Source organism: Hypomesus nipponensis, chromosome 8 (genome assembly GCF_054491055.1).
Source record: "Hypomesus nipponensis isolate SF chromosome 8, ASM5449105v1, whole genome shotgun sequence".
Classification (NCBI taxonomy): Eukaryota; Metazoa; Chordata; class Actinopteri; order Osmeriformes; family Osmeridae; genus Hypomesus; species Hypomesus nipponensis.
The window spans coordinates 13,471,529-13,497,498 of record NC_140368.1 but is presented as its reverse complement, the minus strand read 5'-3'; the positions used below and the strand labels follow the sequence as shown (position 1 = coordinate 13,497,498).

At 43.5% G+C, this 25,970-nt stretch overlaps 2 protein-coding genes across 2 annotated transcripts in view; one reads left to right on the top strand and one right to left on the bottom strand.

Moving 5' to 3' along the window:
• The window catches only part of LOC146275252 (sodium/hydrogen exchanger 9-like), a 68,707-nt gene extending 46,840 nt beyond the window's left edge, over positions 1–21,867 (top strand). Inside the window, exons 13-16 of the mRNA XM_084702759.1 lie at positions 15,161–15,200; positions 16,370–16,446; positions 20,915–21,020; positions 21,264–21,867. Of these exons, the coding sequence (XP_084558885.1) occupies positions 15,161–15,200; positions 16,370–16,446; positions 20,915–21,020; positions 21,264–21,437 (397 nt within the window). The 3' untranslated portion in view covers positions 21,438–21,867. The remainder of the gene's footprint in view (positions 1–15,160; positions 15,201–16,369; positions 16,447–20,914; positions 21,021–21,263) is intronic.
• Positions 21,868–22,800: 933 nt separating this feature from the next.
• On the bottom strand, positions 22,801–25,583 carry chst2b (carbohydrate (N-acetylglucosamine-6-O) sulfotransferase 2b). The gene has a single exon (XM_084702760.1). It carries the CDS (start codon positions 24,966–24,968, stop codon positions 23,571–23,573), a length of 1,398 nt encoding a protein of 465 aa, XP_084558886.1. The 5' UTR covers positions 24,969–25,583; the 3' UTR covers positions 22,801–23,570.
• Between the last annotated feature and the right edge of the window lie 387 nt (positions 25,584–25,970).

Below are 25,970 nucleotides of genomic sequence, written 5' to 3'. Positions count from 1 at the left end.
GAGCTATGAATCATCTTCCCTTAATGTTTTCTGTCCTGAAAAAAAGAGAGATAAAGAGACACAAACAAACCCTCACAGTCCGATACATATATAATCTCTCTTCTCTCTCTGTGTCTCTATCACTCTCTCTCTCTCTCTCTCTCTCTCTCTCTCTCTCTCTCTCTCTCTCTCTCTGTCTCTGTCTCTCTCTCTCTCTCCCTCTCTCTCTCTTCTCTCTCTGTGTCTCTATCACTCTCTCTCTCTCTCTGTCTCTGTCTCTCTCTCTCTCTCTCTCTCTCTCTTTTACTGGTATCGTGGAAGACTGTGGTGAAGCAGCACTTTGATCAGTTTTGTTTCCACTGTATAATGTTGTAATGATGTTACTGGGGCGGTGTTTACCTAAAGTTCCTTGCCTGGAGAACAGTGAGCCCCCCCCAAACCCACCCAGGTACATACATTACGTACACACACAAGCACACCAACGAAACTTGCAAAATTAGGGAAAGGTTCAGATTAACATTAAGGTGAATGGTCGGACCTCACTGGGATGACAAACTACTGAGCTCGGAGGTGACAAAAAAATTGTGGTAAGGAAAGAAGACGTTCGTCTAAGGCTGGGTCTTCACAACCCTATGAACTCCCAAGCTCGTCCAAGACGCCATCTCCACTGACGTCAGTATTTCTTTAAGGGTCCTAAAAAGTATTTGGAAGATAAACTCCTAAGGAATATGCATTAATGGATGTATCGGATTCTCTCGCAAGATTATGTGGTTGAAAGCATCCGACACAAATAGGGACCCCAAGACTATTGGAAGTTACTTTGTGGAGGCAATAGAGAAGGTAAGGGCTTATCCACAGCTCATATGCACTGAAATGGGTACAGAGAATGTGACCATTAGGGACATCCAACTGTACTTGCAACAAAATGACGAAGATGTCAGTGCTAGTGAAGGAAATTACATCACAGGAAAAAGCACAGCAACCCAAAGAAATGAGAGCTGGTGGGGCCCAATCTGGTATGGAACACTGGATCCAGTTATTCAGGGAACTTAAAGATGAGGGACTTTTCAGAAGTGACTTCCTGGACAAAGCTATCCTGCCGTTCTGCTTTATGGCAATGATTCAGGTATGATAATGTAGCATTATGATGAGTGTTATGATGAGTTTATGGCATTTAGGTTTAAAGATGCTGTAAGCAAATTCCATGATTTGCTTCTCAGTACATTATATATGTGTGAAATAAGTTGCTGAAAGCATGTGCAAAGCTCTAAAACTTTGTTGTACTGAAATGTGGAGTTATACCGTTGAACAGTTTCTCACCCGTTTTCAGCTCAGGTTTTGTATTGGTGGGGCATAACCCAACCTATCTACATCACAGCCATCTATCCACGTCAGATTACAGACGGTTGCATTCTGTCACTCAGCTGGTACAATGCAGAGACAAAGTAATTAACACATAAAACACTCAGAGACTGCGTGTAGGTCTGTTCTGATATCTGCAATTGATTTAGCTAGTGTTGCTGTTGTTGCTAAATTCAATAAATTAGAGGGGGCGGAGCTTCAGCTCCTTCAGGCGACACGCCCCCCCCCCCCCCCCCCCCCCCCCAGTCTCAAGCAGAGAAGACTGCTGATTTCTGACGATTTCAAAGCCTAATTTAACATACTTTTTTTTCATTTGACTTTGGATGAGTAGTTAACAACACATTCTTCTGTAGTTGTGTGATGAACTTACAACTCATTTTCAATTCCACTTTACAGCATCTTTAAAGGTCACATGACATGAAAACTTCACTTTAGGACGTTATTTAACATTAATATGAGTTCCCCTAGCCTGCCTTTGGTCCCCCAGTGGCTAGAAATTTCGATAAGTGTAAACCAAGCCCTGGGTATTTTTCTCCGCCTTTGAGAAAATGAAGGTTTTGAAAATATCCTTGTTGTGATGTCACAACGAGCCAGGCTACTGCCCTTCTCTCTGCTTTGCCCGCCCAGATAATCTGGCCCGCCCATGAAAAACTGAGCTATGATCGTGCCAAGGCAAGTGCGATATATCGGTTTTTCCTGGAGACATCATGGCTAGCAAACCAACGAAGCATAACGCTTGCTCAGTGTTTGGATGTACAAATCAACACAAAAGTCTTTTTTTTAGTTCCTTCATCCAAGCCTCTGCACAACCAGTATCTTCATTTTATTTTCGCTGGAAATGCGCCGACACAACTTCACAAAGTTTTGTATGTCTGCGCCAAACATTTCAGCCACGACTGTTTCTTCAATTTGAGCCAATACAAAGCTGGCCTTGCTGAAATTAAATTCTGGATCATTTCTAACTCTCCTTGGTCAAGCTACAAACCTTGGAAAAGTAAGTCAACTAACCCGTTATCATTTTGTTGCTTACTGTATAAGGTTACCTAGCTTGCTACCCTTAGAATGTGGCTGTAACATTAGCTCTGCAGCTAACAGCTGAGTTACTGTTGCTAATGTAAAGGTAGGTGTGTGTGTGTGTGTGTGTGTGAATACAAACACTGTAACACCAGTGTACACTTCTTTGTTATTTGGATAACCGTTCTGCTGTTGGTGTTATGGCGTGCGCGATAGCCGCCTTTCCCCTCATTGAAATTATTATGAGTGTGCAGTGCACCTCAGCAAACCAGGGTGATCAGATGAGAATGGGCAAATTCGAGCCATCTTACAGCAACAGGGCTACGAGCCAGCTGAGTTACTGTCGCTAATGTAGAGGTATATGGCATCAAGTGTGTGTGTGAATACAAATGCTGTAACGAGAGGGATGTATACTCCTTTGTTATTTGGATAACCGTTCTGTTGTTGGTGTTATGGCTCGCAATATCCGCCTTTCTCATTGAAATGACTATGAGTGTGCACCTCTGCAAACCAGGGTGATCAGATGAGAATGACTAAATTCGAGGCATCTTACAGCAACAGGGGCTACTAGCCATTGCGATACATCCGTTGTAAACATTAGCGCATATCGCCGCCCGTCTCCTCACCAAAAGCATTTAAAGCTACAGACACAGAAACAGCGCGTTTTGCGGAAAGCTCATTGTGGGACTGCTCGTAGTGGCTGTAATTATGCACCAAGGCTGAATTTCAGGAAAGATACTTCAGGTACAGTAATAGGGAACCATTAAGGCCTATATAAAAGCATCCAAAAACTGCATATCATGTGACCTTTAAGACTAACAATAAACATCTGTCTGCACATGCAGAATTTGACTACGAAGTTTTGTAAATCTCATGAAATGTTTTAATATTTCTCTTAGACATTTTCAATGTACAATCCATTAACTTTTCTTAAAAGTAAAGTCTAGCAAACAGTAAATTCAGTGCTCTACAACTTGCATTTACAATGAAACAATGGACCTAACATTAGAAACAGAAAGAAAATTACCAGCTTTTGGCAAAAGGAGGACAAGGCCACAATGACAAGAAATTGAGAGTAAAACCTGAGTCACAAGGTGTGTGCACCTCGGGTAAATATGTTTTTTGGACTCATTGCATGGAAAATATTTGTATTTACATCAACATTTCCACAGCTCTTAACCTTAACATCACGTACCTCTTAGGGTGGCAGTTCACTAATGTTTCCCATCTCTTTTGGGAAGAAAAGAAGGTCCTTCACTGCCTTCCCAGTTGGAGTTTTCTGCTTTGTAATAATTAAACACAATGAGGGAAGGTTTTCCGTAACTCGTGCGCACAAATTACGGAAAACGTGAGAACAAATTTGTACATTTTATCCATGTCACCTCAGGGGCTCCGTATATAACAAACCTGTGTGTGAGTGACCGTTTGAATGTACCTACAAGTAATTGTCTTTGCTTTGCTGTGTATCAGTCTGCCAGGATCAATAGGGTTAAAATATGTCAGCCTACTCTGGTAACTAGGCGTAAGGAACTCCACCTGTTCCATCACATTTTTTCTGTCAATAACTTGCCTCCCAAAAAGGTGACGCATCAAGGAAAATAATTGCCAGGTATGAATTTGGCACTGTGCCTTTAAAGTATAGGCTAACTAATCACGAGTATTCACACAGCTACAGTAACCAGGTCAACCCTGGCCTCGATTCCGACAGAATCTTGCAAAAGTAAAACCTTAAATAACCATTTTGTGGTAAACCCTGTCTCTTTTTGATCCTTGCTTTTTTTATTTTATTTTTTGTTTTAAACATTTCTGATGGATGAGGGCCTTTTTGAGGTCCTGAGGGAGGGGATTTGTTTGGAGGACCTAGGTTTGAGGCTAACCTAAAAATACAGGTGAATAAAGTGGTGGGAGTTGCAGAATTTTGGTCCTGCTTCACAAAGCTCTCTGCCAGTGAAACCCAACTGGAGTGAGACAGTGTCTTTCCCAATTTGAGTCTCTCCAACCTGTTTTGTAAAAACTGGACAAATGACAACAGGAGTAGGCTACTTGGAATGATTTGCTGGACCTGATGCTAGTTTCCTCCAGGATCACAAATGACTCTTATTGAGAGACTTGTTGCTCTTGTTGGTTAGTTGTAACTGATTTAAAATGATTGTACTCGCTGAGAAATATTTGACTGTTGATTGCTTTTCTACAGGTACACTCTTGCACTTTTTGAGGTTCATGTTGTTTAATTGTAATTTGTTTAACTACATTCTCTTATGGTTCTTCCCTTTGTCACTTATTAGTTTTTTTCACAATGTATGCTCATGTTTTGGCTACCCACAATCAATGGGGCTCTCGTTGCTGTGATCAGTGACCTATGCACTTTTGTAAAGTTCTCTCTTGGAAGACCCTTTGGATAAAAGCATCTGCTAAATGAATAAATGTAAATGTTCCACAAATGTAAATCGCGTTCCACAAAAGCAATTCCACAAATGTAGTAAATCTCAGTGTACACCCATGATGTAGCAATGAACAGAAGAATGATTTGTTGTCTCGTTTTTCGTAATACAATCAGGCCTATGCTATTTCATTAGGTCTATTCCAAAAAGCCTTGTGAATACCTTGTGGGTCCTCTGCAACGCCCACTGTGTTGGTCTGATTCCACTACACCTCCCAGTCTACCTATAGCCTGGTCCTAACCAGACTCTCGTACATTTCATTTGTACAGAGAGTCTAGGCTCGCTCCATTGACAAGCGTTGACTTCCTTGAAGGCGGGTACTTCAACTCTGTTGAAGTTTAAAACTGTTGGATTTGCCCAGAGACACTCTGGATCTGCCATAACCAATCGCTAGTGTTCGCCTTAGACAACTCCTTCACGACTAACGGAGCTAGCTGGAAAATCAGACAAACTCCTAGGGATCAAAGATTGGGCCTCATTCACCAAATGTTCTTACGAACAAATTTGTTCTCAAACCCCACTTACGCAGTTTTCACAAAGATTCTGGCATTCACCAATGTTTTCTTTTTTGGAATTTGTTTTTGTGTAAGAACAGAATTTACGCACACCCAAGAGCACTCTTACCACAATTGAGAGCTGACATGTTTGCGAAAAATAAGTAGTTATACCTTTTTCGTCCGTTTTAATTTAAAATGGAATATTTCTCTCCTTTATAATTTTCCAACTAATAATTTTCATAATTTTACTAGGGCTGTCCCCACTTAGTCGACAAGTCGATTTTCTGGTCGATATGCTCTTGGTCGACTAAGATTTTTTTAGTCGAGCTGCCATACAGTGTGAGATCTGATTCCCGCTTGTGTCATCATTGCTGAATTAACGAAATGTTCAACATAAATTGTAGATTATATTATTTAAGACAAATAATCAAACTATAAACATATACAATTTAAAAGAAAAGGTTACTGTTACTGTTTTTCCTTTCGTTAATCTGCGCTTTGTTTTGGTATTTTGCACACGGCACGAGCACAATTGGCTGCAGAACTACAAACTCTGCAATAGCCTACTTTGTCGGTGTTATTAGTCAAAATGGCAAAGAAATCTGTGGTAAGGCAGAATTTCATTAAAGTACATTTACATTCACAAAGTACTGGGTGACTAGAAAAACGTTGAATGCAAACTCGGTTTATTTTTCCTAGTTCAACGTCGAATATGATATAGCCTACCACCTGAAAAACGTAAGTTGGTCTAGCCCTACTTCGCTCATGCTAACGTCCTGGGTTGAAAAATGAATATGCCTATTATAAGTATCACATCCAAATCGAATGACATTATCTTCTCCGGCCAAGACAACAAAATCCTTTTCTGTTGCAACGTTCCTTACTCAGCTTCTACGTAAGTTCGCATGCTGCAAGTTCAGGCAGTGATAAGCGTGCTCTGATGATTTGCATGTGAAACAAACTATATTTTTAATTAGTAGTACATTGTAAGAGATACTAAATACCATCGGCATCGGTTACAACATGACTGGTGATACGTGTTTTATTATTTGTAGGCTATTAGCGGTTGAATCTTCAATGTCCAGCAGCCATTGAGTCAGATTGTGAAAATGTTTGTACGTTTTTTTTTTAAGCGTTTCAAAGTTCGATAAGTCGATTTTCAGTCGTTTTTGTCGAGTCTTGGTCGACCAAAGAAAATCTTAGTCGGGGACAGCCATAAATTTTACGCATATGTTTTGTTTTGTTTTAATAAATACACACTACACTTACACTTATGCTCATTTGTAAAGCACTTGAAATTTCTACTGTGTATGAATTGTGCTAGGCCTATATAAATACAGTATTTTACAATAGCTATGACAATGTTTTCAATACTTTTAACAAGTTTCCTTAATTCTTGACACAGTTAACACAACATCCGTCTGTGTTGGCTATACAATTAACAAATTTCTTGTTGCCTTGACACAAAATGCATGGAATAAACACAAATCTTAAATGCTTGAACTTCTTTTACAGAGTAACAAGGAAACTTGTTAGATGTATTGAAAATATTGTCATAGCGATTGTAAAAAACTTCGAATACTAAGTGCCTTATCACTGTATTTATAGGCCCAAAGTAGGCTTATTCCACACACTAGGGGGGTATTCGTCGTAGCTCGCTAAGCAGTTTAGCGAGCTAACTTTCAGGCTAAGATAAAACACGCCCCTCTTTTTGGTTCGTGGAAGCAAGTTTAGATAAATCACCATAGTAACATATCAATTAGCACTAACCTGCTCGAGAGCAGGCTAACGTAAGTGTAGCTGGATAAGCTTGCCACACCCCCGGAAAATAATTGGCAGCTCCCTTTTTGAGAGACCCAGCTGACCAAGGAGCTATATAGTTCGATTAGCTTTCCATACCGATAGTTTTTCGCGATCGCCAATCCTTTATTTCACACGGATTAGTTCTTGTTTGAGCGATATCGATTCAGCCGACAAGGACTCATTTATTTGCAAGACCTTCTCGGGCCGTAGGCCTACATTGCAAATATCACAAGCCGCAGCAAGCTATGCTTTATGAGCTTATGCTGCTGTGTGAATATGTAACACTATGTTTTAAGAAATGTCTAATCCGTTGTGCCTGTGCTTTATTTGTTTCACTGTGGGAGAGTGGGAAACGTCATATCGATTCCTTTTTATTGTTGACAACTTATTGTATAAGTTGACAATAAAGCTACTTGAAACTTTTACTGTGCTTTAGACTCTCTGCATAGCCTTGAGGTTTTTCGTGTCAGGTAGGCTTCATTTTTATACAGTATAGGCGATGCAGAAAACATTGGCAAAGCCGCAGCATGCGTTGCTGTAAGAAAAGTGTAGGCCTACTTGGCGCTTAACCAGCTGGCATGTCCCAGTCAATGAAATCAAAGACGGATTTACACATAGGCCTACATGCATATACATATAGGGTGATATCAGGTAAAATGGGCCATCATCTGTGTCCCTCACAAACACACCTACACATGTGTTGGAGTGTGTGTGAGTGTGTGTGTGTGTGTAAGGGTGTGTGTGTCACACCATGACAGTTAGTATGGCGAACGAGAAGGAAGCGAGAGAAGAGGAGAGAGGGAGAATGAAAGTGAGAGAAAAGAGAGGATGGACCAGAGAGGAAAAGATACAAAGATAAAACAGGGATGGAAAGGAAGGCCAAACAATTACAATCTGTGGAAAGAGGAGAGGATGAAGGGGGCCTTAGATGAGTACATGGAGGGAGAGAAGAAAGGAATTACAGTGAGTGTGCACCTCTTATCAAGAGCATGGGGTGTGCCGCGATCCACACTGCAAAGACGCATCAGTGGAAAGGTGACTGGCAGTGAACATGTGTCAGGGCGGAAGCCCTACCTTCCACAGGAGGCGGAAAGGGAGCTTGCTGCCACCCTCAACACATTGGCGCAGAGGGGGTTTCCCTTCACAAAACGTGATGTCCAGCAAGTGGCCTTTGATTTTGCAGCCAAGAACACCATATCTGGTTTCTTCAAGACAGCAGGGAGGGCCGGATATTACTGGTTTAAGAACTTTCTAAAGCACAACCAAGAGCTTGGGATGTGCAAGACAGAGGTCCTGTCTGCAGCACGGGCTGCTGGACTCAACAAAGAGGTGGTTAGCCAGTGGTTTAACCAGTATGAGAGCCTTTTGGTCGAGCTGGGTATTGAGGGCCCACTGTCACATATATATGGAACTGTGACGAGTCTGGGCTTCAGGATCATAAAAAAAAAAAATTATGGCACATATGAATATGTTTGTTTAATGCAGTTCAAATGTTATGTGGCTGTATAAGCAACTGTGTTTTAAAATTAAAATTGATGATAAATTACAATATCCCTTTGCAGTTTCACTGGCCCATTTTACCTGAACAGCTGGTCCATTTTACCTGAAACTGCTCGTGCAAAAAAAGTTGGCACAGCTGATGTTTCAAGAACTGTAGGGCCTAAATAATTATATTTTATTACATAATTTCAACAAAAAAATCAAAAACAGTCATAAGTAATCATAAAAACACATGGAAAAGGTATAGCCTATGGTATTGTATTGTTGTCCCAAAGATTGACCAAAAAGTGGCCCATTTTACCTGATATCACCCTACATATATCCTCATAAGTGTCTATGAATTCGTATCAATTAGATACTCTTTGGCCTTGTTTTTATACTTATTCTGAAAGAGTTGATATCATTATTTTCGCTAGCAAGATCTCAATCGATAATTAATTTCCATTAAGCCTACTGCCAGCAGGCACACAGAAATGTGATCTGATTGATTGGGGTAATAAGGCAATTAAGATGAGCCTGTAGCCTACATTTTACCAAAATACGCATTTAGTTTATCGGCAATTTTTTTTGCCAAGATGCCTGTCTTGCTCTGGCAGCGGTGGCGGTGTTTGACTTAGCCATGATATGCTTATTGTCTTCGTAGAAACTCATTTTAATAGTTTGCTCAGATGACGAGAATAACACCTCTCTAACTTTCGTCTTTTCCGCCATCATACCATTAGAAAATCACGGTTTTGGTGATCGACCTTTCCTGCCTTTTGAAGTAGGACGTGCTCGTGCACTTGCCCTGATAAGTTTAGCCTGATTGAAATTAACCACATGATTTGGATGCGGATCAGCCGTCGACAAACCGATATTTGCGGTTCTCAGTTAGCTCGCTAATGTTAACGGGCTAAAGGGACAAATGATTAACTTAGCTTCAACCCTTACGACAAACGGGCCCCTGGACTACACCACACAATGGCGTATTTATTGTTGCTGCAATATGTTGCAGTGTTCCCTGAGGAGGTCACATGACCCAAATGTTCATAACAAACCATTGTTGTGTTTACCCAATTTCACCTAATACAAAAGCAAATATTTTTTTTATTTTTTTTAACCTTCGCAATGTGGGGGGTCTGAGACAGCCCAACAGTTCAAATAAAATGCTTCACTTTGTTTTTGTATGTGGTAAAGTTGTCGCAAACGACGGTGGGTCACAATGACTGATGGGTCAGAATGACCCGAAGATAAGACAAGGGTTAAGAATTCAGATCAAGACTTCATCAGTTCAGCGCATTTCTCAGGATACAGCGTTCACTGAATGAGTTATTGCATTCTATGCATCGGTTTTATTTACTGCTTTGTATCCACAGCTGACGATATTAAATATGATGTGTCGTTTGTCACTAACTTCTTGCAGCTGTACCTCCACTTCAGAATTATTAAGTTTTTCCGTCTTTTGTCGAGGCCTCCACCGTCTTGACCACGTCGTTTTGACATTTCTCTGAGTGTGCACACGGCCCTGCCATATCATGTCCTTTTATGGGAATTAACAGGATGTTTACCTATGCTAAATAGGAGCAACGGGGCACAAGCTTTCAACTTATAAAATATTGGGATTCATCATTCTAAGAACACACCTGCGAACATTTCTGCTGTTTAAGAACACTTCATGAATCACACATAGATTTTTCTTAGGAACTTTCTTAAGAACAAATTTAAGAAATAACTTAGGAAGATATTGGTGAATGAGGCCCATTGTTCTTGCTCCGGCTTTAACTTCTGGATATTCGGCAGTGTTGCCACAACGGACCAAATGGCTTTGCTCACATCTTTCTCCTCCGCCATTATGGAACTACAACACAAACTAGTGCACAACGTCATCGTTCTCAGACACTCCCTCTGTTTGCTGATTGGATAGGTAGAAGGTTAACCGGAGACATCTGACTTACGTACCTCAAGCCCAGACGCAGTACAAAAGCAAAATCTAAATTGAGCAGAAGTACGTAGGAGGGCAGAGCCAGGCTAGTCTACCTAGACCCCAGAAAGACTTAATGTCTGTGTAACATTGCAGCCCATGGATTACAATCACTTGCATGTATCGGAACAGCAAGCAAACTGTGATATAATACGAAATAGTTGTTTCCAATTTTTTTATCTCAACATTTTTCGGCTCAAATTTGATAGTCCCAAATTTTTGGGTCTTGAATTTTTTAAGATAACATTTTTGGGGCTCAAATTTGAGCAACCTACATTTTATTTTACATTGAAATATATTCATATGAGAATTTAGGGTTGTTTTAATTTCAATATTAAGTATTCAATGCCTAAAATTCAAAATATTATGTCACTGATTTACTTCCATAATTTACACTTGCAGAAACAGTTTTACATTTGTGAAACACGTTTTACATTTACGGAACATGTTTTACATTTCCGAAACACATTTTACATTTGTGGAACACATTTTACATTTGTGGATCGTAATACACGCATTAGCAATACTTTTTGCCTCGTTTTGAGCCCATAAGCATTTACGCAAAACACACTTGAGGTGCCATAAACCATATCAAAAGCACAAAGCGTTAGCTATTAGCCTGCTGCACGAGCAGCAGCATTGGTTGGTAGCTTTCAGGGGCAGAGACCTACATGATATCCATCATTTCCCCTGACAGAGTAAAAGGCAGTTCCGAAGGGTGGAGGCTAAAGTGCGGGAGTTAATAAGAAAAGCTCTTCATAGTAGTAACGCACTCACTCACTCTCCGCCGTGAGTGAGTTCCCAGCCCTTTTTAGTAGCTCACCCTGTCACACATCCGAGAGCTTGATTGGATGTGTATGTAACGGTGGTATTTCAACTGACTGACAGTTTCCTTTCCTAAAGGTTAAGCACAACAACGACTGCACGAGTACGGGAGTACTACTTCCTATATTATTACACAAAACATCCATTTTATTTGGTGTTGAACGTAAATCAGGACAAATACAAGATAGAGGGCAGCTTTGTTTACAATGTTCTTATAGTTGACCATTTTATTTCAATTTCAAAACTTTGTCTCGGAAAAACGATTTAGGGTTGACTGGACAGGTGGTTGTGCTTTTAAATGAACATCAGGCACAATGGTCTGGTGCCAGTAACATTCTTACTGGCACATTGCTGCTTCAGTGCACACTGAAAACATTTGTCAAGTCAAGTGGCCATATTGCATTCCAAAGTGGTTTCAGTCATTAGCCCTGGAGCCAGACTTCCTATGCAGAATGGATGGCAAACGTTTATGAAAAAACTGAAAACAGTGACATACAGATCTTACATACAGATCTCACAGATGTACAGTATCTTTCTAGAAGGCTAGCGGGTGTCAACGACGGCTTCCAATCTGCACTTATATCAGCCGCTGAGTCATTGTACCTAAAATAGCCCCACTTATTGCCAGAGGAAGCAACAACCTCTTTGGCTCCCCATTTTAAAAAGCCATGACTCAACAGATTAGCTGATGAACATTGGTGTTATTGTCCCACAAAAACACACACCCACTAGCACACTGAAGAGTGGGCGTTGGTGAAAGGGTGTGCCCGGCCTGTCCATAACTTCAAGGTTGCCTTGAAACCAACTAACCATGGCTGATAACAAAATCTTGTAATTCAAAAGTGTTGCTTGAAAGCCAGAAATGTCTGTGGAGTAAAACATTGCTGTGGACTATCTCATGAAGACCTGAGGTCCTTAGATTGCCCCCATCTCAATTCTCTTTTGCCCCCATCTCAACACCCTTTTGCCCCCATCTCAACACCCTTTTGCCCCCATCTCAATGCACTTTTGCCCCCATCTCAACGCCCTTTTATCCCCATCTCAACACCCTTTTATCCCCATCTCAACACCCTTTTATCCCCATCTCAACGCCCTTTCGCCCCCATCTCAACGCCCTTTTGCCCCCATCTCAATGTCCTTTTGCCCCCATCTCAATGTCCTTTTGCCAACGTGTGTGTGTGTGAAGGGGAGGGGGGGGGGGGGATGCTGAGCTCAGCTGTCCTCTCTCGCTGATGGGTTAGGCTTCCAGTTAGAGGCAGCCCAGGCTTCCAGGGACCAGCAGCAGAAGGAAGAGCATCAGAGATGGAGTCTCCCTGATGGAGACAGGGTGTCAGCCTGTTGGTGGAGCTCAGTAAGGCCTCTGCTCATTCCAGCAGCAGGAGATGGTTCAGACAGAAGGTTCAGAGCTGGAGCTGGGTGAGTTTGTTCTGCCGGGGCTAGATCAGATGCCCCCTGGACTGATTAAATGGAGCCTGGGTACTGCCGAAGGGCCTGGTGTTTTGTTGCTTGATGGGCGTTGGGTAGGTGCCAGGTGTGGCGACAGCTGGGCTGTTCTGAGGTAGCTTTTCAGAGTCAAGTCAACTGCTAAATCTGTCACGTAAGTTCCCCAAGGCACCAGCTTCCAGCCATACTAGTCACAGAACCCAGGAGCTGGCTTGGGTTGTGCAGACCATCTGCTAGTCCCGGCTCAGCTCTCCTTCTGGCTAGCTGGCTGGACTGCATGGCTGGCTTTGGCTAGTCTGGTACTGCACTCATTTGCACTGATCGAAGTGTTGGAGTGGGTATTAGCTATGCTGCTGCTGTCTAAGAGAGAAGTCCTGAAAGAGGTTCTAGAAAGGTCTCAACATTCTCATTCTGCAAGTCCGCAAAGCGATAACGGCCTGTCAGTGTGTTCCCTGTCTCTCTACAGAGACACTAAGGATCAAGTTTCACTGTGAGAGCCTCTGTTAGACCGCCCACAGTGTGTGGTAGCCCTTTCTCTTTTCCTCCTCTCATTATTTCTCTTCTGCCCCATTTAGGACTTTCTCTTCCCCCACAGCCCACCCGCCCTCCCTCTCTCTCATTCTCAATCATTTCCTCTCCCCACACCGATTTCTTATTTTCTCTACTCTTGCTCTTAATTTTGTAAATTTTTACTCTTATGTTTCCATCTCTTTTTCTTATCTTTCTCACTCCCTTTTCATTTCCTTTCCTACCCCATTTATTCTTCTTCCCTTCTCCTTGTTTCCGTCTCCCACCTTCTTTTACTCTTTCTGTCTCTCTCTTTTTCTTTCTCTCTCTCTTTTTTTCTCTTCTCTCTCTCTCTCTCTCTCTCTCTCTCTCTCTCTCTCTCTCTCTCTCTCTCTCTCACCTATCATTCCTCTCTCAACTTTCTTCCCTTATCTATCTCTTCTCCCTCTCATGTTCAGTCGGTGACAGAGCCTGCCCTTTTCCGGGATGAAGGGAAAGATTTACAATGAAGTAGTGTTTGTGCATGTTGTAGCCTGCCCCATACTACCCCCAACCCCCAAAACACACACACCCACACACACACACCGACCCATAGCCAAATGGGAAGATGGGATGCAGCTTGCTCCTAAGTAGGCCCCGCTGGCATACGTTTCATTGTAAGTGCACAGGGCGATAATGACAGATCGGCTCCGCTCTTTTGTTCTCCAGCAGACCCCCTTCCCCTGAGCAATCTCAACACGAATCCATTCACCACCCCCATCCCTCTCTCCTGTCCTCCATTGACGGAGGGAAAGAGAGGAGATCAGGAACATGTGGGAAAGAGAGAGGGAGAAAAGAATGCGAGAGAGGAGAAGAGAAAAGAATGGGAGAGGGAGGAATATACCAGTGATTAGAAAGATTACCTCATCTAAAGTGGAGGCTCTGATAAGAGCATTCACACACATTTCATTTGGAGAAAGAAAACCACACTGGTATAAGCAAACTAGGAGACTCCCACACGCACTCATATCCACACACAGTAGATGCAGTGTGTCCCGCAAGTGGCCAGGTTGTTATGACAATAATGGCCTACTGTTAAAGCTTAGTGCTGTACTAACAGAACACCAGCTGTCTAGCTCTCAGTGCCCAATTGGGTAGTTCAAACTTTCATTCAAGGGGAAGTTGCACAAAAATGAAAACACAAATGGTGAAGTGGCAGTACTTCGAAGAATAAATCAATAATCAGTAGTCAGTGCAGAAAAAACGGAATTTACATCCATGAGGGCACCTCTAGATAAAAGTCTCGCTTTGAAATCAGACAGTTGGCCGGCGATACCACTGGCAAGTTGGGGGACTCACTTTTTTTCGAATCCCACTGAGCAAGCCCACAACTGGGCCTCCACCGCTTTAGCGCCAAGCGGGGTCCGCACAGGGAGTGATCAGCGCTGCGCATCAAGTGCAACTCGCAGTGTTTTGTCGTTCAACGAAGGCTACACAGCCGTTTTTTTAAAGGGTGAGGCAGATCAGATCAGACAGATTTTCGCTACCACAGCATGTATACTTGTAACTGGCTTTGATGCCGTTCACCTGAATCCCTTTTTCAGTTCCAGATTTTACTACTTATAGGGACTGAGGCATGTGGATCCTTTCCATGGCATTACATGTTGCTGTATTACATTTTTATACACATTCTAATAAGTGTTTACATTGTAAGTGTAGATGGCTGAGGAAAATCAGGAAATGAAGCAGCAAAGATACAATAAAAATGGACAATTGTAAGGGAACTCTCGCACACATAAAGCATTATACATGCTGAATCAACTTTTCTTTCATTGCCCCCCCCCCCACAGAGTTGGCGTAGACGCAGATGAAGACGAGCTCTCAGTTCAGGTAACGTGTAAATACCAACACACCTTCCAGGGTACAGGGCTGCCTACTGAAGATCCCCTCTACAATCAGTCTGACAGATATGCCCTTCTCCGTGTCATGCCCTCCATCAAACCCTGACCCATGGGATTGAAACATGACAGAATTTGACACAGTGCATCAAAAATATCCCCGCTCCTCCTCTGTCCTCCTTCACGCTTCATGCAGGCTTTTATCCTTTTATCTTCTCTCCCCGTTCTTGTGTATTCGACCGCTTGCGACATCAACGTCGAGAAGGGATTTGAGAGGGGTTCGAGTTGCCAGGAGAAGATATGTTCTCTCACTGTCTCTCTCTCTAAAGAAGTACACTTGGTCTGTATGGTTACAACTTATTTGATTTATTGGGCATGGGTTTGAATTTGGCCTGGACCCTTTGTTGCATCTCTCTCTCACTCTTACTCTCTCTCACTCTCTCTCTCTCTCTCTCTCTCTCTCTCTCACTCTTACTCTCTCTCACTCTCTCTCTCTCTCTCTCTCTCTCTCTCTCTCTCTCTCTCTGTCTCTCGAAAAGGAATGACAGTGCCATCGTCAGGGCCCTCCGACTTTCTCCCTTCTGTCTCCCTCGGTCTCCCCCTGCTCTTTCATCTTCTCGCTTGACCCTGCCGTTGTCTGTGTGCGCGGACGGAGATAACATCTCCTCAGTATAATGAGAGACTAGGAAAGGGGCTTGGGGGGGGCTGTGAATGGTGCGGGGAGGGACAACGGCATCCCCAACGGAGGGTAAGGCTAGCCGCCTGGCTCGCAGGGCCCCAACGCTGGACTCTTTCTTATGGAAATGGCCAAGTGTAACCTTGCCCAGAGTCGGGCTCCTCCGAGGGGGGCAAAGGCGGATGGGAAGAGCCCCGCCCCCTAACCCCCTACCCCCCTACTCCACCCCGACCGAACCGCAGGGTGCTAGCCGTGTTCGCTTGTTCCTTGAGAACAAGATGTCCCCGTTGGAAGAGAGAGTTTGAGGTTCCTGCCGTCAAAGAGGGAAAGAGAGAAAAGGGGGGGGGATGTATCATTGGATATGTTCTTCTAGACCTCTCCGGGGAATGAAGGTTTTCAGTATTTCCATCAGGCATGGTCGGTGGACAAGCCTGAGGGTCTTTGTGTGGCTGTGACTAACAGTGGTTCCCTCTCATGCTTCGCAGGGTCGGACAGAGAGGGGAGCAGCAGGGGAGGGCAGGGTAGACACAACAGCCGGCCTGTGGCATCGTCTGGAACACAAGTATCCTTTCACTGACGTCCTCCGCCTATAGCTTGTACAGAGATTGGAGAACACACGCGCACACACGGGCGTCGACACAGACAGACACACATTCAGATGCAGGAAGAGAGGAAAAAAGAAACAGGCGCACATGCACCACACATGTATACCTGAATGGTAAATGCTGAAGTCCCTGGATTTGCATTTCCTAGAATGTAATTTCCATTCAGTACAGTACTGTATAAAAGTGAATGAGTTCAGTATGAGACAGGCCACACTCTTTTTCTCAGAAAGATATATGACTGTATGTGTGTATGTGAGTGGTTGTATATCAACCAGTTGTTTGTGCAAATGTGTTTGTGTGGGAACCAGTCACTGGGATAAACTCCTGTTTATAGAGAGTGTAACCCTAACCGTTGAGGGTGGGGGGCAAATGTTTGTCCTCAATGCTAGAATGTCATGACCACCGCATTACACAGAGGCAAACCCCAATTGAGCGATATAGCAGCCACATGATCCAGTCAGCCTGAGATAGAGAGCTGGTCATCTGTGTTGGCTCACCATCAGTATTGGCCGTGAGCAAACAAGTTAGCTGAGGATAATCCTTCCCTCCTATGTTTGTCATAAGTCATAAGAACAATGTGACAGTGGTACAGATGGCTGAGCGCTTAGGGAGTCAGGTTATTAATCAGAAGGTTGTTGGTTCAATTCCCAGCCATATGATGTTGTGTCCTTGGTCAAGGCACTTTACCCTACTTGCCTCGGGGTGAATGTCCCTGTATTTACTGTAAGTCGCTCTGAATAAGAGCGTCTGCTAAATGACTAAATGTATTGTAAATGTACATGGGATTCAAACATAGATTTTTTGGGGGTCCTGTTCCTAGGTATGGTGTACAGTTTCTCAGTCACGCTCCAACTACACTGCAACCTGGAACCTATAGGATATGTGTGTACTCTGAGTTGTATTTCTTAGATATTTCTTGTTATATTTATCAACCTGTGTTATAGATGCAGCCAAAGTCTGCTTTTGTGGGCTTCTTGAAGTCAGTGCCCTGGGCCAGATGGCTCTCTGCTCTGTAAATGCAGGCCAGGCAAAGAGAATATCAAAGGAGAACTGCCTCCTATCATCGTGTGAGGACAACAGATTTCTAGTAGCTCTACAACAAGGTTCTATTTCTTTAATGACATTCATTTTCTACTAATGGCAAGCTTAGGTATTCTCATTTCAGAGATCATATTTCAAAGTCTTGCATTGGTATGGTATAGTGTGTAATTGTTTGGGTTCTGATTTATTAAAGATGGTTTCAGGAATGGTGTGACATGATTGCATCTTCACTGTGAGCAATCTAGGCATTGTGTTACTGTATGCATCTCCTCTTTTCAGTCACAATGCTTTCAATCCCATTTGACCAAATATGTTTTCTTAGCCATGAAACTAATCACCATCCGTGAGCCACAAGAGATGCTCTCATCCAATGAGATGCATATTCAGTCTGCCAGGAACCTATGAGTCAGTTGGTGTATAAGCCAAGGATCCAGAGAGTGTGTGTGCGTGGGTGTTTGTGTGTTTGCATGTGTATGTGCGTGAATGTGCATATGCGCTTTTATCTTTCAGTAATGAGTAGTAAATCATCACTTGCTCCCCCCCTGCATACACAGACACATACACAGACACACACACAGACACATACTCGAGGTTGACGTCTTACCACCACCTGCATTGCTAAGCCCCATGTATTCCATACAATTTGGGTCTGTATCCATAGCAACGATGCGCAGTGTTTTTTTTTGCAGCCAGTGTTGAAGTACTCGGAAGGTCAATTTACTATAAATGTTTAAATATACAGTATATACACGTATATGTGTGTATATGTTCATTCATGCTTGTGTGTGTGTGTGTATATACGTGTGTGAGCGTGCGCGCGCGCGTGTGTATATCCCGTATTGCTGGGCAAGTGAGAGGAGAGGGTAGCAGGCGTACGAGCTGTCATGGTCACCAGTGTTTCCTGCTCCGTCAAAGGCCCCGTTGTCACGGCTCCTTTGAACCGGTCTCAACAGGGATCAGCCTGACAAGCACTGAATGGAGCTGCCTACAGTGCCACCTCACACACACCTCGCTCTGCCCCTTCACCTGTTCCCAAGCTTGCTAAACTCAAAGGCTGATTGGTACGTGCCGCAGTCTAAGCATCAGTTTTGGACATGCTTGACAGACGGCTCTTTTGATCCTACCCAGGTGAGGGAGTTTACAAACTGTGGCCTCTGGCCAGAACCCTGATGCAATCAGGATGTGTGTGATTGTGGTGGTGGGACTGAAGCAGCACAGTTGCACTGCCCCCCCATCTGCCATACTGTAACGGTCGGACGCTGTGAGCTCATAATCACCATGGCCGTCTATTGTGCTGCCTGTCTGAAATAAAATGACCACCCCCCTATAAATAAGCACTGAGCAAACCCATTACCGCCCCTTGTCTGTCCTCTTTACCTTCTCTCCTCCCTCTCCTCCTTCTCTCCTCCCCCTCACCCTCCAGTTATAAATAAATCCTGTAAGCGTACAGAACGATGCATGTGAGTCCCACAGCCCTCGCGTGGCGCTGATAATGTTGAAGAATTGTGTGAAAGCCCCAAACAGCCATGATAAATAATTTCTTGTGCTCTTCGTTTTGGTATAGATATTGTCATCCAGGCAGGAAGACTGTGTGTTCTGCTGTTATGTCTCTCCTCAGATTCCCGCATATTCTCAATCCCATCCTTTTCCTGCTTGCTTCACATTGGGGTCCAACGGGCGATAAGGCCTTTTTTTGTGGACAGTGGCACAAGGCGTGCAAAAAAAAAAGGGTTGCAAGGAGAGTGCGACCAGTCCCACAAACGGCGACTCCTCACCCCAACAGCTCTTCATTTACCCTCCCACCCCCAGACTGGATGTTCACGCTCACCCCCACTGCTGTGCTCCAGACATGTTTCTGTCACAAAGACCCTCACAACATTCCTTAATCAACTATCTCTCCACTAAATCTTTGTTTGACGCACTCTTTGTCTGACGCCAGTCGAGCATTTTTGAAGAAAAAACGCCACACAAAAAAACAGCCCTAATGCCTGCAGCTGTGAAAGAACAAAACGAAATGTTGTCGCACATTGGGGTGAAAATGGAAAACGATATCAGTGGCATTCCTCATTGATGAGTCATAAGGAAGGATTCTGGAGAAGATGGAACATTAAAGTTCACCTCGTAAGGACTATATCATTTTTTTTATCCTATTCCTTTCTGACTGTACTCCAAGTGTAATTATGGCATGGAGATGAGGACAGTGGAACAAAAGACTATGTCATTGTTGCCATTCTCGCACAGTGCCTGTTCCTTGCGGGAGAGAGGATGTGGAAGCGACAGAGAGAATCTCTTGTCTTTTCTCTCGTTCTTATTTATCCTTCCACCCACAGCTGTGGCCGTGAAGCAAATAATTGTCTTGGAAATGATTTCATGTCGGAGACAGACAGGACTTGGATTGATACTATCATGGCTTTTTCTTATTCCCATGTCCTACTGAATAAGTGTCCTTGAAAAGAGATCCACAAACTGTTGTTCAGTAATATTTAGCAGTCCTAGCAGCGCATCAATTTTTTACTCTGTCTCTTGTCTGCCATTGCTGTTTCACGTGCCTCATTCTGTGGATCCCTTCTGGGAGAAGTAGACCCCACTTTACCTCCTGGAGACTGTCTTATCGCGATGGCATTATTTATGAACATGAAGATGGAGTTTGGCCCCATGTCTGACCCCATTTTCACGTGAACACTTTCAAATATGATTGAGCCTAATGTTACGAGCCTCAGTCTAAACTCTATAGCACATGCTAAACAGTGACGAGAGGAAAGATTTGGTCCATTTCTCCTCTCCTTGAATGTCATCGCTGTAGCTTCATGTAAACAGACTGCACTTGGGTTCCTTTTATCCGGAACCTTTTTTACAGTAGTTTTTGGGTTTAACATCTAATTCTGGATTTGTGGGTTAATTAATCGTAGCTTAATTATAACCTTGTTTACTTAAAGAAACTGAAATTAAATGTATCAGTCCGTTAATTATTCATTTAATTTATAGATGTATTGATTTGTTGATTTAAAGAAACATTAATTAAATCAGGTTCAATCAGGAGTTTCAGAACTTTCGTTTTTGCCAAATACAAAAATATTTCATTCTGAATTTATCAACTGTTTTGTTTTCAAAATGTATAAACCACTTGAAATACCACATGCCCTATGTGTACATGCTGTAATAACTTTGAACAATCACAGAAGTTAACAGTTGGTGCCCTGGGGCTAGGCTTGGGACTGGGCTAAATGCCACACGACTTTCCACTTGACACACACACAAACACACAGTACTTTCACATTTCCTGCACACACACACACACACACACACACACACACTTTCTCTCTCTCACACACACACACACATACTTTCTCTCTCACACACACGCGCGCCTTAACCAGGTCACAGATATCTTAGGCCAACGCTCACACACTCCGGCCCTCCACTGACCAGCACGCTGCCCCTCTGTTGTGGCCCCTTGGCTCGGCTCCTGACCAGCCCTCATGCCTATGAGGTAAGACTGCCCCGCTCTGCAGCAACACACTGCAGTTATGTACCCCGCTTTTTGTAAACTCGTAAAATACATGTTATCGTCATAAAAGACACCACAGTGAAGCAAAGTTGAGCTGCGGGACTCACTCATCCTGAGCCAACTGGAACAACAAGTGTAATGGGCGAGAGTTAACGACGCACATGGGCTGTATATACACTTTGAGGTCATGACGGCGTCAAACCATTTCTCTACGGTGATTTTCAGAACCAGGAGCGGCTGCGGGATGATGCCGATGTCGGCCGTACAGAGGTCAACCTGAAGGAAGCCCTGGGGGACCAGGATGGGTCTGTCGGGGGCGTCGCAGAGCCTCACGAGGACCCTCTGGAAGGAGACCTGGGACTGGGAAGTGCTCCAGCTACAGCTGGGGAGGAGGAATGAGAGGGGGTCAGAGAGAGAGGGTTACCTATCCTCAGCATGTCAGCGAGGTGTCCCCCCCGCCTCCACCAGGCTATCCCAGCTTCCCCTGCTGTATGAGGTCAGCCGACTAGGCTGTGGACACGACAGGACCAGAAGTTACAGCAGTGAGTCCTGGAGGATCACAGGTGGTCTGAACTCTTTTGAACAACCGACGCACACACTTCTCACATAAACCAATAGGCGTTCACACACACACAAAGACGCGCACACAAGCAGAGTCAATCATTTTGGAAATTGCAGTGCCTTGCCGTTTATAACCTTATAACCTTTAATTCTTAGAATTGTTATTTTTGTACCAACTTGCTCAGCTATTCCTCCAGCCCTTGTAAAACCTTTATTGTACTTTCTCCATGCCTTTTGCCTCATTAAAATGTATGCCATTTAATCTTTATGTGCCCACCCCTTTTGTCCTTTATTGATTAAGGCTGCAAGACAATACTTCTGATTCCACTTCTAATTGTTTTTTATTAGCAGTGTATGTAAAGGATGCCCCAGCTAATTTAAGTAAATATAGAATCTGATGTATTCAGTCTGGATTTTGGCCAATGTTCATTATAGGATAAATATCTGTAACCCATTCCCCTTGAGTGAGTCAGTGTTCAGAACAAATCCAATATACTGAAGGCTAGGCTCCCCGTGACAATACTGATGGTTTTCCTCATGTTAATAAGAGCTGTGTCCTTGACGTGAGTGCCTGTCAAAGGTTAAATCTTGAATGCATGACTGCATCTACGGAATGGTATTCTACGGTTGCTTATGTAAAAAAAATACGTATAAAAAACATGTTTAAAAACAATATATATTCTTTGATATTCTATGGAGATTTTCAAGAAGTCCGCCTGTTCCAAGTGTTTTCCAACAGATTCCTTTCAGCTGCAGAGCTTTTTGTTGTGGAGAAAACTTTTGTTTTCCATATTCACATTGTTTGTCTGACTGAATCCTTTTCCCTGACCCTGTCCTTCACAAACCATGTCTGTCTCCACATTCCTTCCCGGGGGAGGATAATGTTTGTATCCATTTGACAACATTCCTTTGTAAATGAATCTGTTCCGTAGGGATTTGTTGTAGCAACTTTGCTAAGGCGCTACAGTCTACAGTAGCTAAGGCCACTCATATTTCGGCAGAAAAAAATAGTGTCTTGGCAGAAGGTTGAACAGGTCATGTTATTACAAATTGTGGATTCAAAATGAAGCATGTGATTCTTCCAAAGTAGATAACCTGAAACCTATGGTATTACTCGGTGGTACATGGTCTAATCATGTAGCTCGGAAATGGTCATAATCTCAATTAAAATGGAGAGCTCATTGTTTATTTCACTGTCTTTTTCAATTAAGATGCTGTTATTCTATTTTTTGTTGTCTGAACTCAAGACAATTACCAAAGTACCTGTGTTTCTGTAAGAGAATTTAACATTGTAAACGGCAAAGATTTACTCCCATTGACAGTTAGAAAACACAAGTCTAAGATTTTCCTGTCATGGCTTTACAGTCTGTCCCATACTTAAATGATCCCAATACCTATTGTACCTAGACTAGGGACATGTCCTGCTACTCTTCACTGGAACAGATTGTTTTAATGATCTCTGACTCTGTCTCTGACTCAACACAGTTCTCACAAAGAACACAACCTTTTCAAAGAATAAACTCATGTATTTCTTTTTTTTTTGTCTTTTTATCCCATCCACTATTATCACTTGTACAGACAATATGGTTACTGGTAAACCCAAAAATCTGAGGTTTTTAACATTCAAAATAACCCCATAAACATCCAATTTGAAGTGTTATCATAACAAGATACAGGAATTATACAGTTGCTTTTTGTAGTTGCAGCTTTCATGTTCAAGTCATTGTTCATAGGCCTTGCGTTGTAGAACACATCCAGTTATCCAGATACAAAAGTTGTGGTCCCTTCAAACACCACCCGCAATTCAATGGAAACAAACAAAAATACATTCCAAGTGTGGCTCGGCTGTACTCCAAACACTGATTCAAAGTAAAGCTTTAGTTCCACAATGAACGGAAAACGGCACTCGATGCAACAAAAAAAAGAGAGAAAATACAAAAACAAATGATTTGTCTTTGGTGGGGAACTCTGTCACAGTTTCGAGACAGTCAGTAAAGATTTACTCAAGTCCTTGGCCTCTCCTGCTGTTCGTACGCGTTCGTAGCCGAGCACAGACATTGAGTGGTGGCAGTAGTCCTCCACCTGCTTGATCTGCTGGATGCTTAGAACCGTTCTCCACGCACTCGCCGCCTGGGTGGCGTTCCGGGAGGACACGATGAACGGCTTGGAGGAGGAACTCGAGCCGCCGGTCATGTTCAAGGCGAACGTCTCAATGTCGTGGTTTCCGGTCAGGTTGGTGAAATGGTAGATGTTCCTCAGGGTCTTCACGGGGCTCTCCACTAGGTCCTCGTAACGAACCGCCATGTACTTTCCTTTGAGCCAGCTGGGGGGGCTTAAGGCAGTTCTCAGGGTCCTGGAGGTACGGTCGCAGATTACCTCCATGGCTCCTATGGAGTGGTAGTCGGCACCGTCCTTCTTGTTGACTTTGTGGTTGGGGTCCACAAACGGTATCCTTCGCAGTTTCGGGTCCCGGCTTCGGACCACCTGCAGGTTCTCCCGGATGAGGCCGTGCCTGGATTTGATCCTGGAGTTGGCCACCGCCCTGGGGTCACGTACCAGGTGGATCACCTTCAAGTCCAAAGAAGGGTCCTCCATGAGTGGGGCCAAAACGTTCACGTCCAAAATGCGCACCCCTTTGATGACTATGGTGTTGTACTTGAGGCACTCCTCCTCCAGAAGTCTAAGGCTTTGCGGGGGGCACTTTTTACACACCTTGTCATCCACCATTCCTACCACCTCCTTCCTGTACGCGGAGCAGAGGGGGTAGGAGCACACCACTTTATTGAGTGTTGCACCAAACAGACCCAAGGAAGTGAAGTTCTTACCCCCGGGGCTGTTGTACAGTTGGAAAACAGAGAGGTCACAGCGGTACAAGGAGCTGAGCATGTCCCTGGCAGCTCCCTGTAAAGACACGGCGTCACCTGGGTAAAGTTTCTGCCATATGTGCCACATGGGCTCATACAAGAAGAACACTTCGGGATTTTGGTTAAAAAGCTCCCCAAAAAAGGAGGAGCCCGACCTCCAGGTGGTCAGAACGTACACCAGCTGTCTCTTTTTAGCCAGAGAGGGTCTATAGAGGAAACGGATGTCTGATCTGCTCTGGTAAGTGGTGCTCCTCATCTGGTGATTGCACTGTTGAGGCTCCTTAGTCCATTTGTAGTTGGCCAAGTTCAGCATCGTCAGGACCAGCAGCAAAAAATAGGCTATAAACAGCACAATCCGTTTTCTGCGTAGAACTTTCATTACGATTCCGGGCTGGGCTATTATCTTGGTATGGTTCCTGTACGTTTTGAGCTTCCTCCCGTAACTAGCATCCTTTTCCCAAGGTGCTGTCAACTTCAGTTGTTGATGATATTGTTTGCCTCTCATCTGTAACCTAGGAGAGGGGCTCTTACCGCTTGGCAAGAGCTTCTAACATTTAAAGTATATCAATACAGTAACTGATGTATCTGCAGGGAATGGAAACCCTATCGAATGTGAACTGATTAGGTAATGCACAGCCAAAACCGTTTAGAGATCACATTCGCAATCCAAAACACGAAACGCAGACCTCTTTTACTGCACTGCGCAATGATTTTAACATGACAAGAGAAAATCCAGTTATATAACCAATACAGGCATTTCAATATAAATTACAACCTGCCCCTAATAAAACGTGAGATATTAATGGTTCAACGAAATAAATTACGCCCTGCTTCATCACATTCAGAGTGCATTTCTGTGCAGTTCTCAACGATGCACGCCTGTACACTAGAAGATTCAACAATAGCGGAAAGATAAAATGTTTACTATAACGCGCGAAAGCTTTGAAGTGGCGTATCATTTCACTCATGCCATAATTACGAAAGACATCGCTGGTTAATCCAGAGGTGCAGTCTTTCGTCCAAATATTCCCCCAGTTCTTGCCGATGTTCCGTATCTTTAACTAATAGAAAAGGGACTGATTCAATCAGACCACAGGAATAAAGACCCACCCTCTTTCGGACGCCATTGGCGCGTAAATAGGAGACGTATGTCAACGAGGTCCACTGTTGGCTCAGTGGCAAGCCTGTCTTTGTTCGCAGCCTGATGGAGCCGCCCACAGTGCAAGCGAAATCTCAGAAGCAATGCTAGACTGTGGGAAAATGATGCTGTTGTTATGGTAGATATGCTTTGTCTGCTCTCTGCCCGATCCATTTGGACACTGCAAGTGTTGAATATACCGTGCATTAGGCTAACTAATTTAAGTTTAGTGTAATGCATTAAAATGTTTGCCTTCCTTCAAAATAAGTAAATAAATAAACGCCGTATTCTACTTTCAAACAATGTTTGATCCTTAAAGTAGTTAGAGAGTATTTGTTCAAGCACAGGATACAACATGTAACCAAGGCC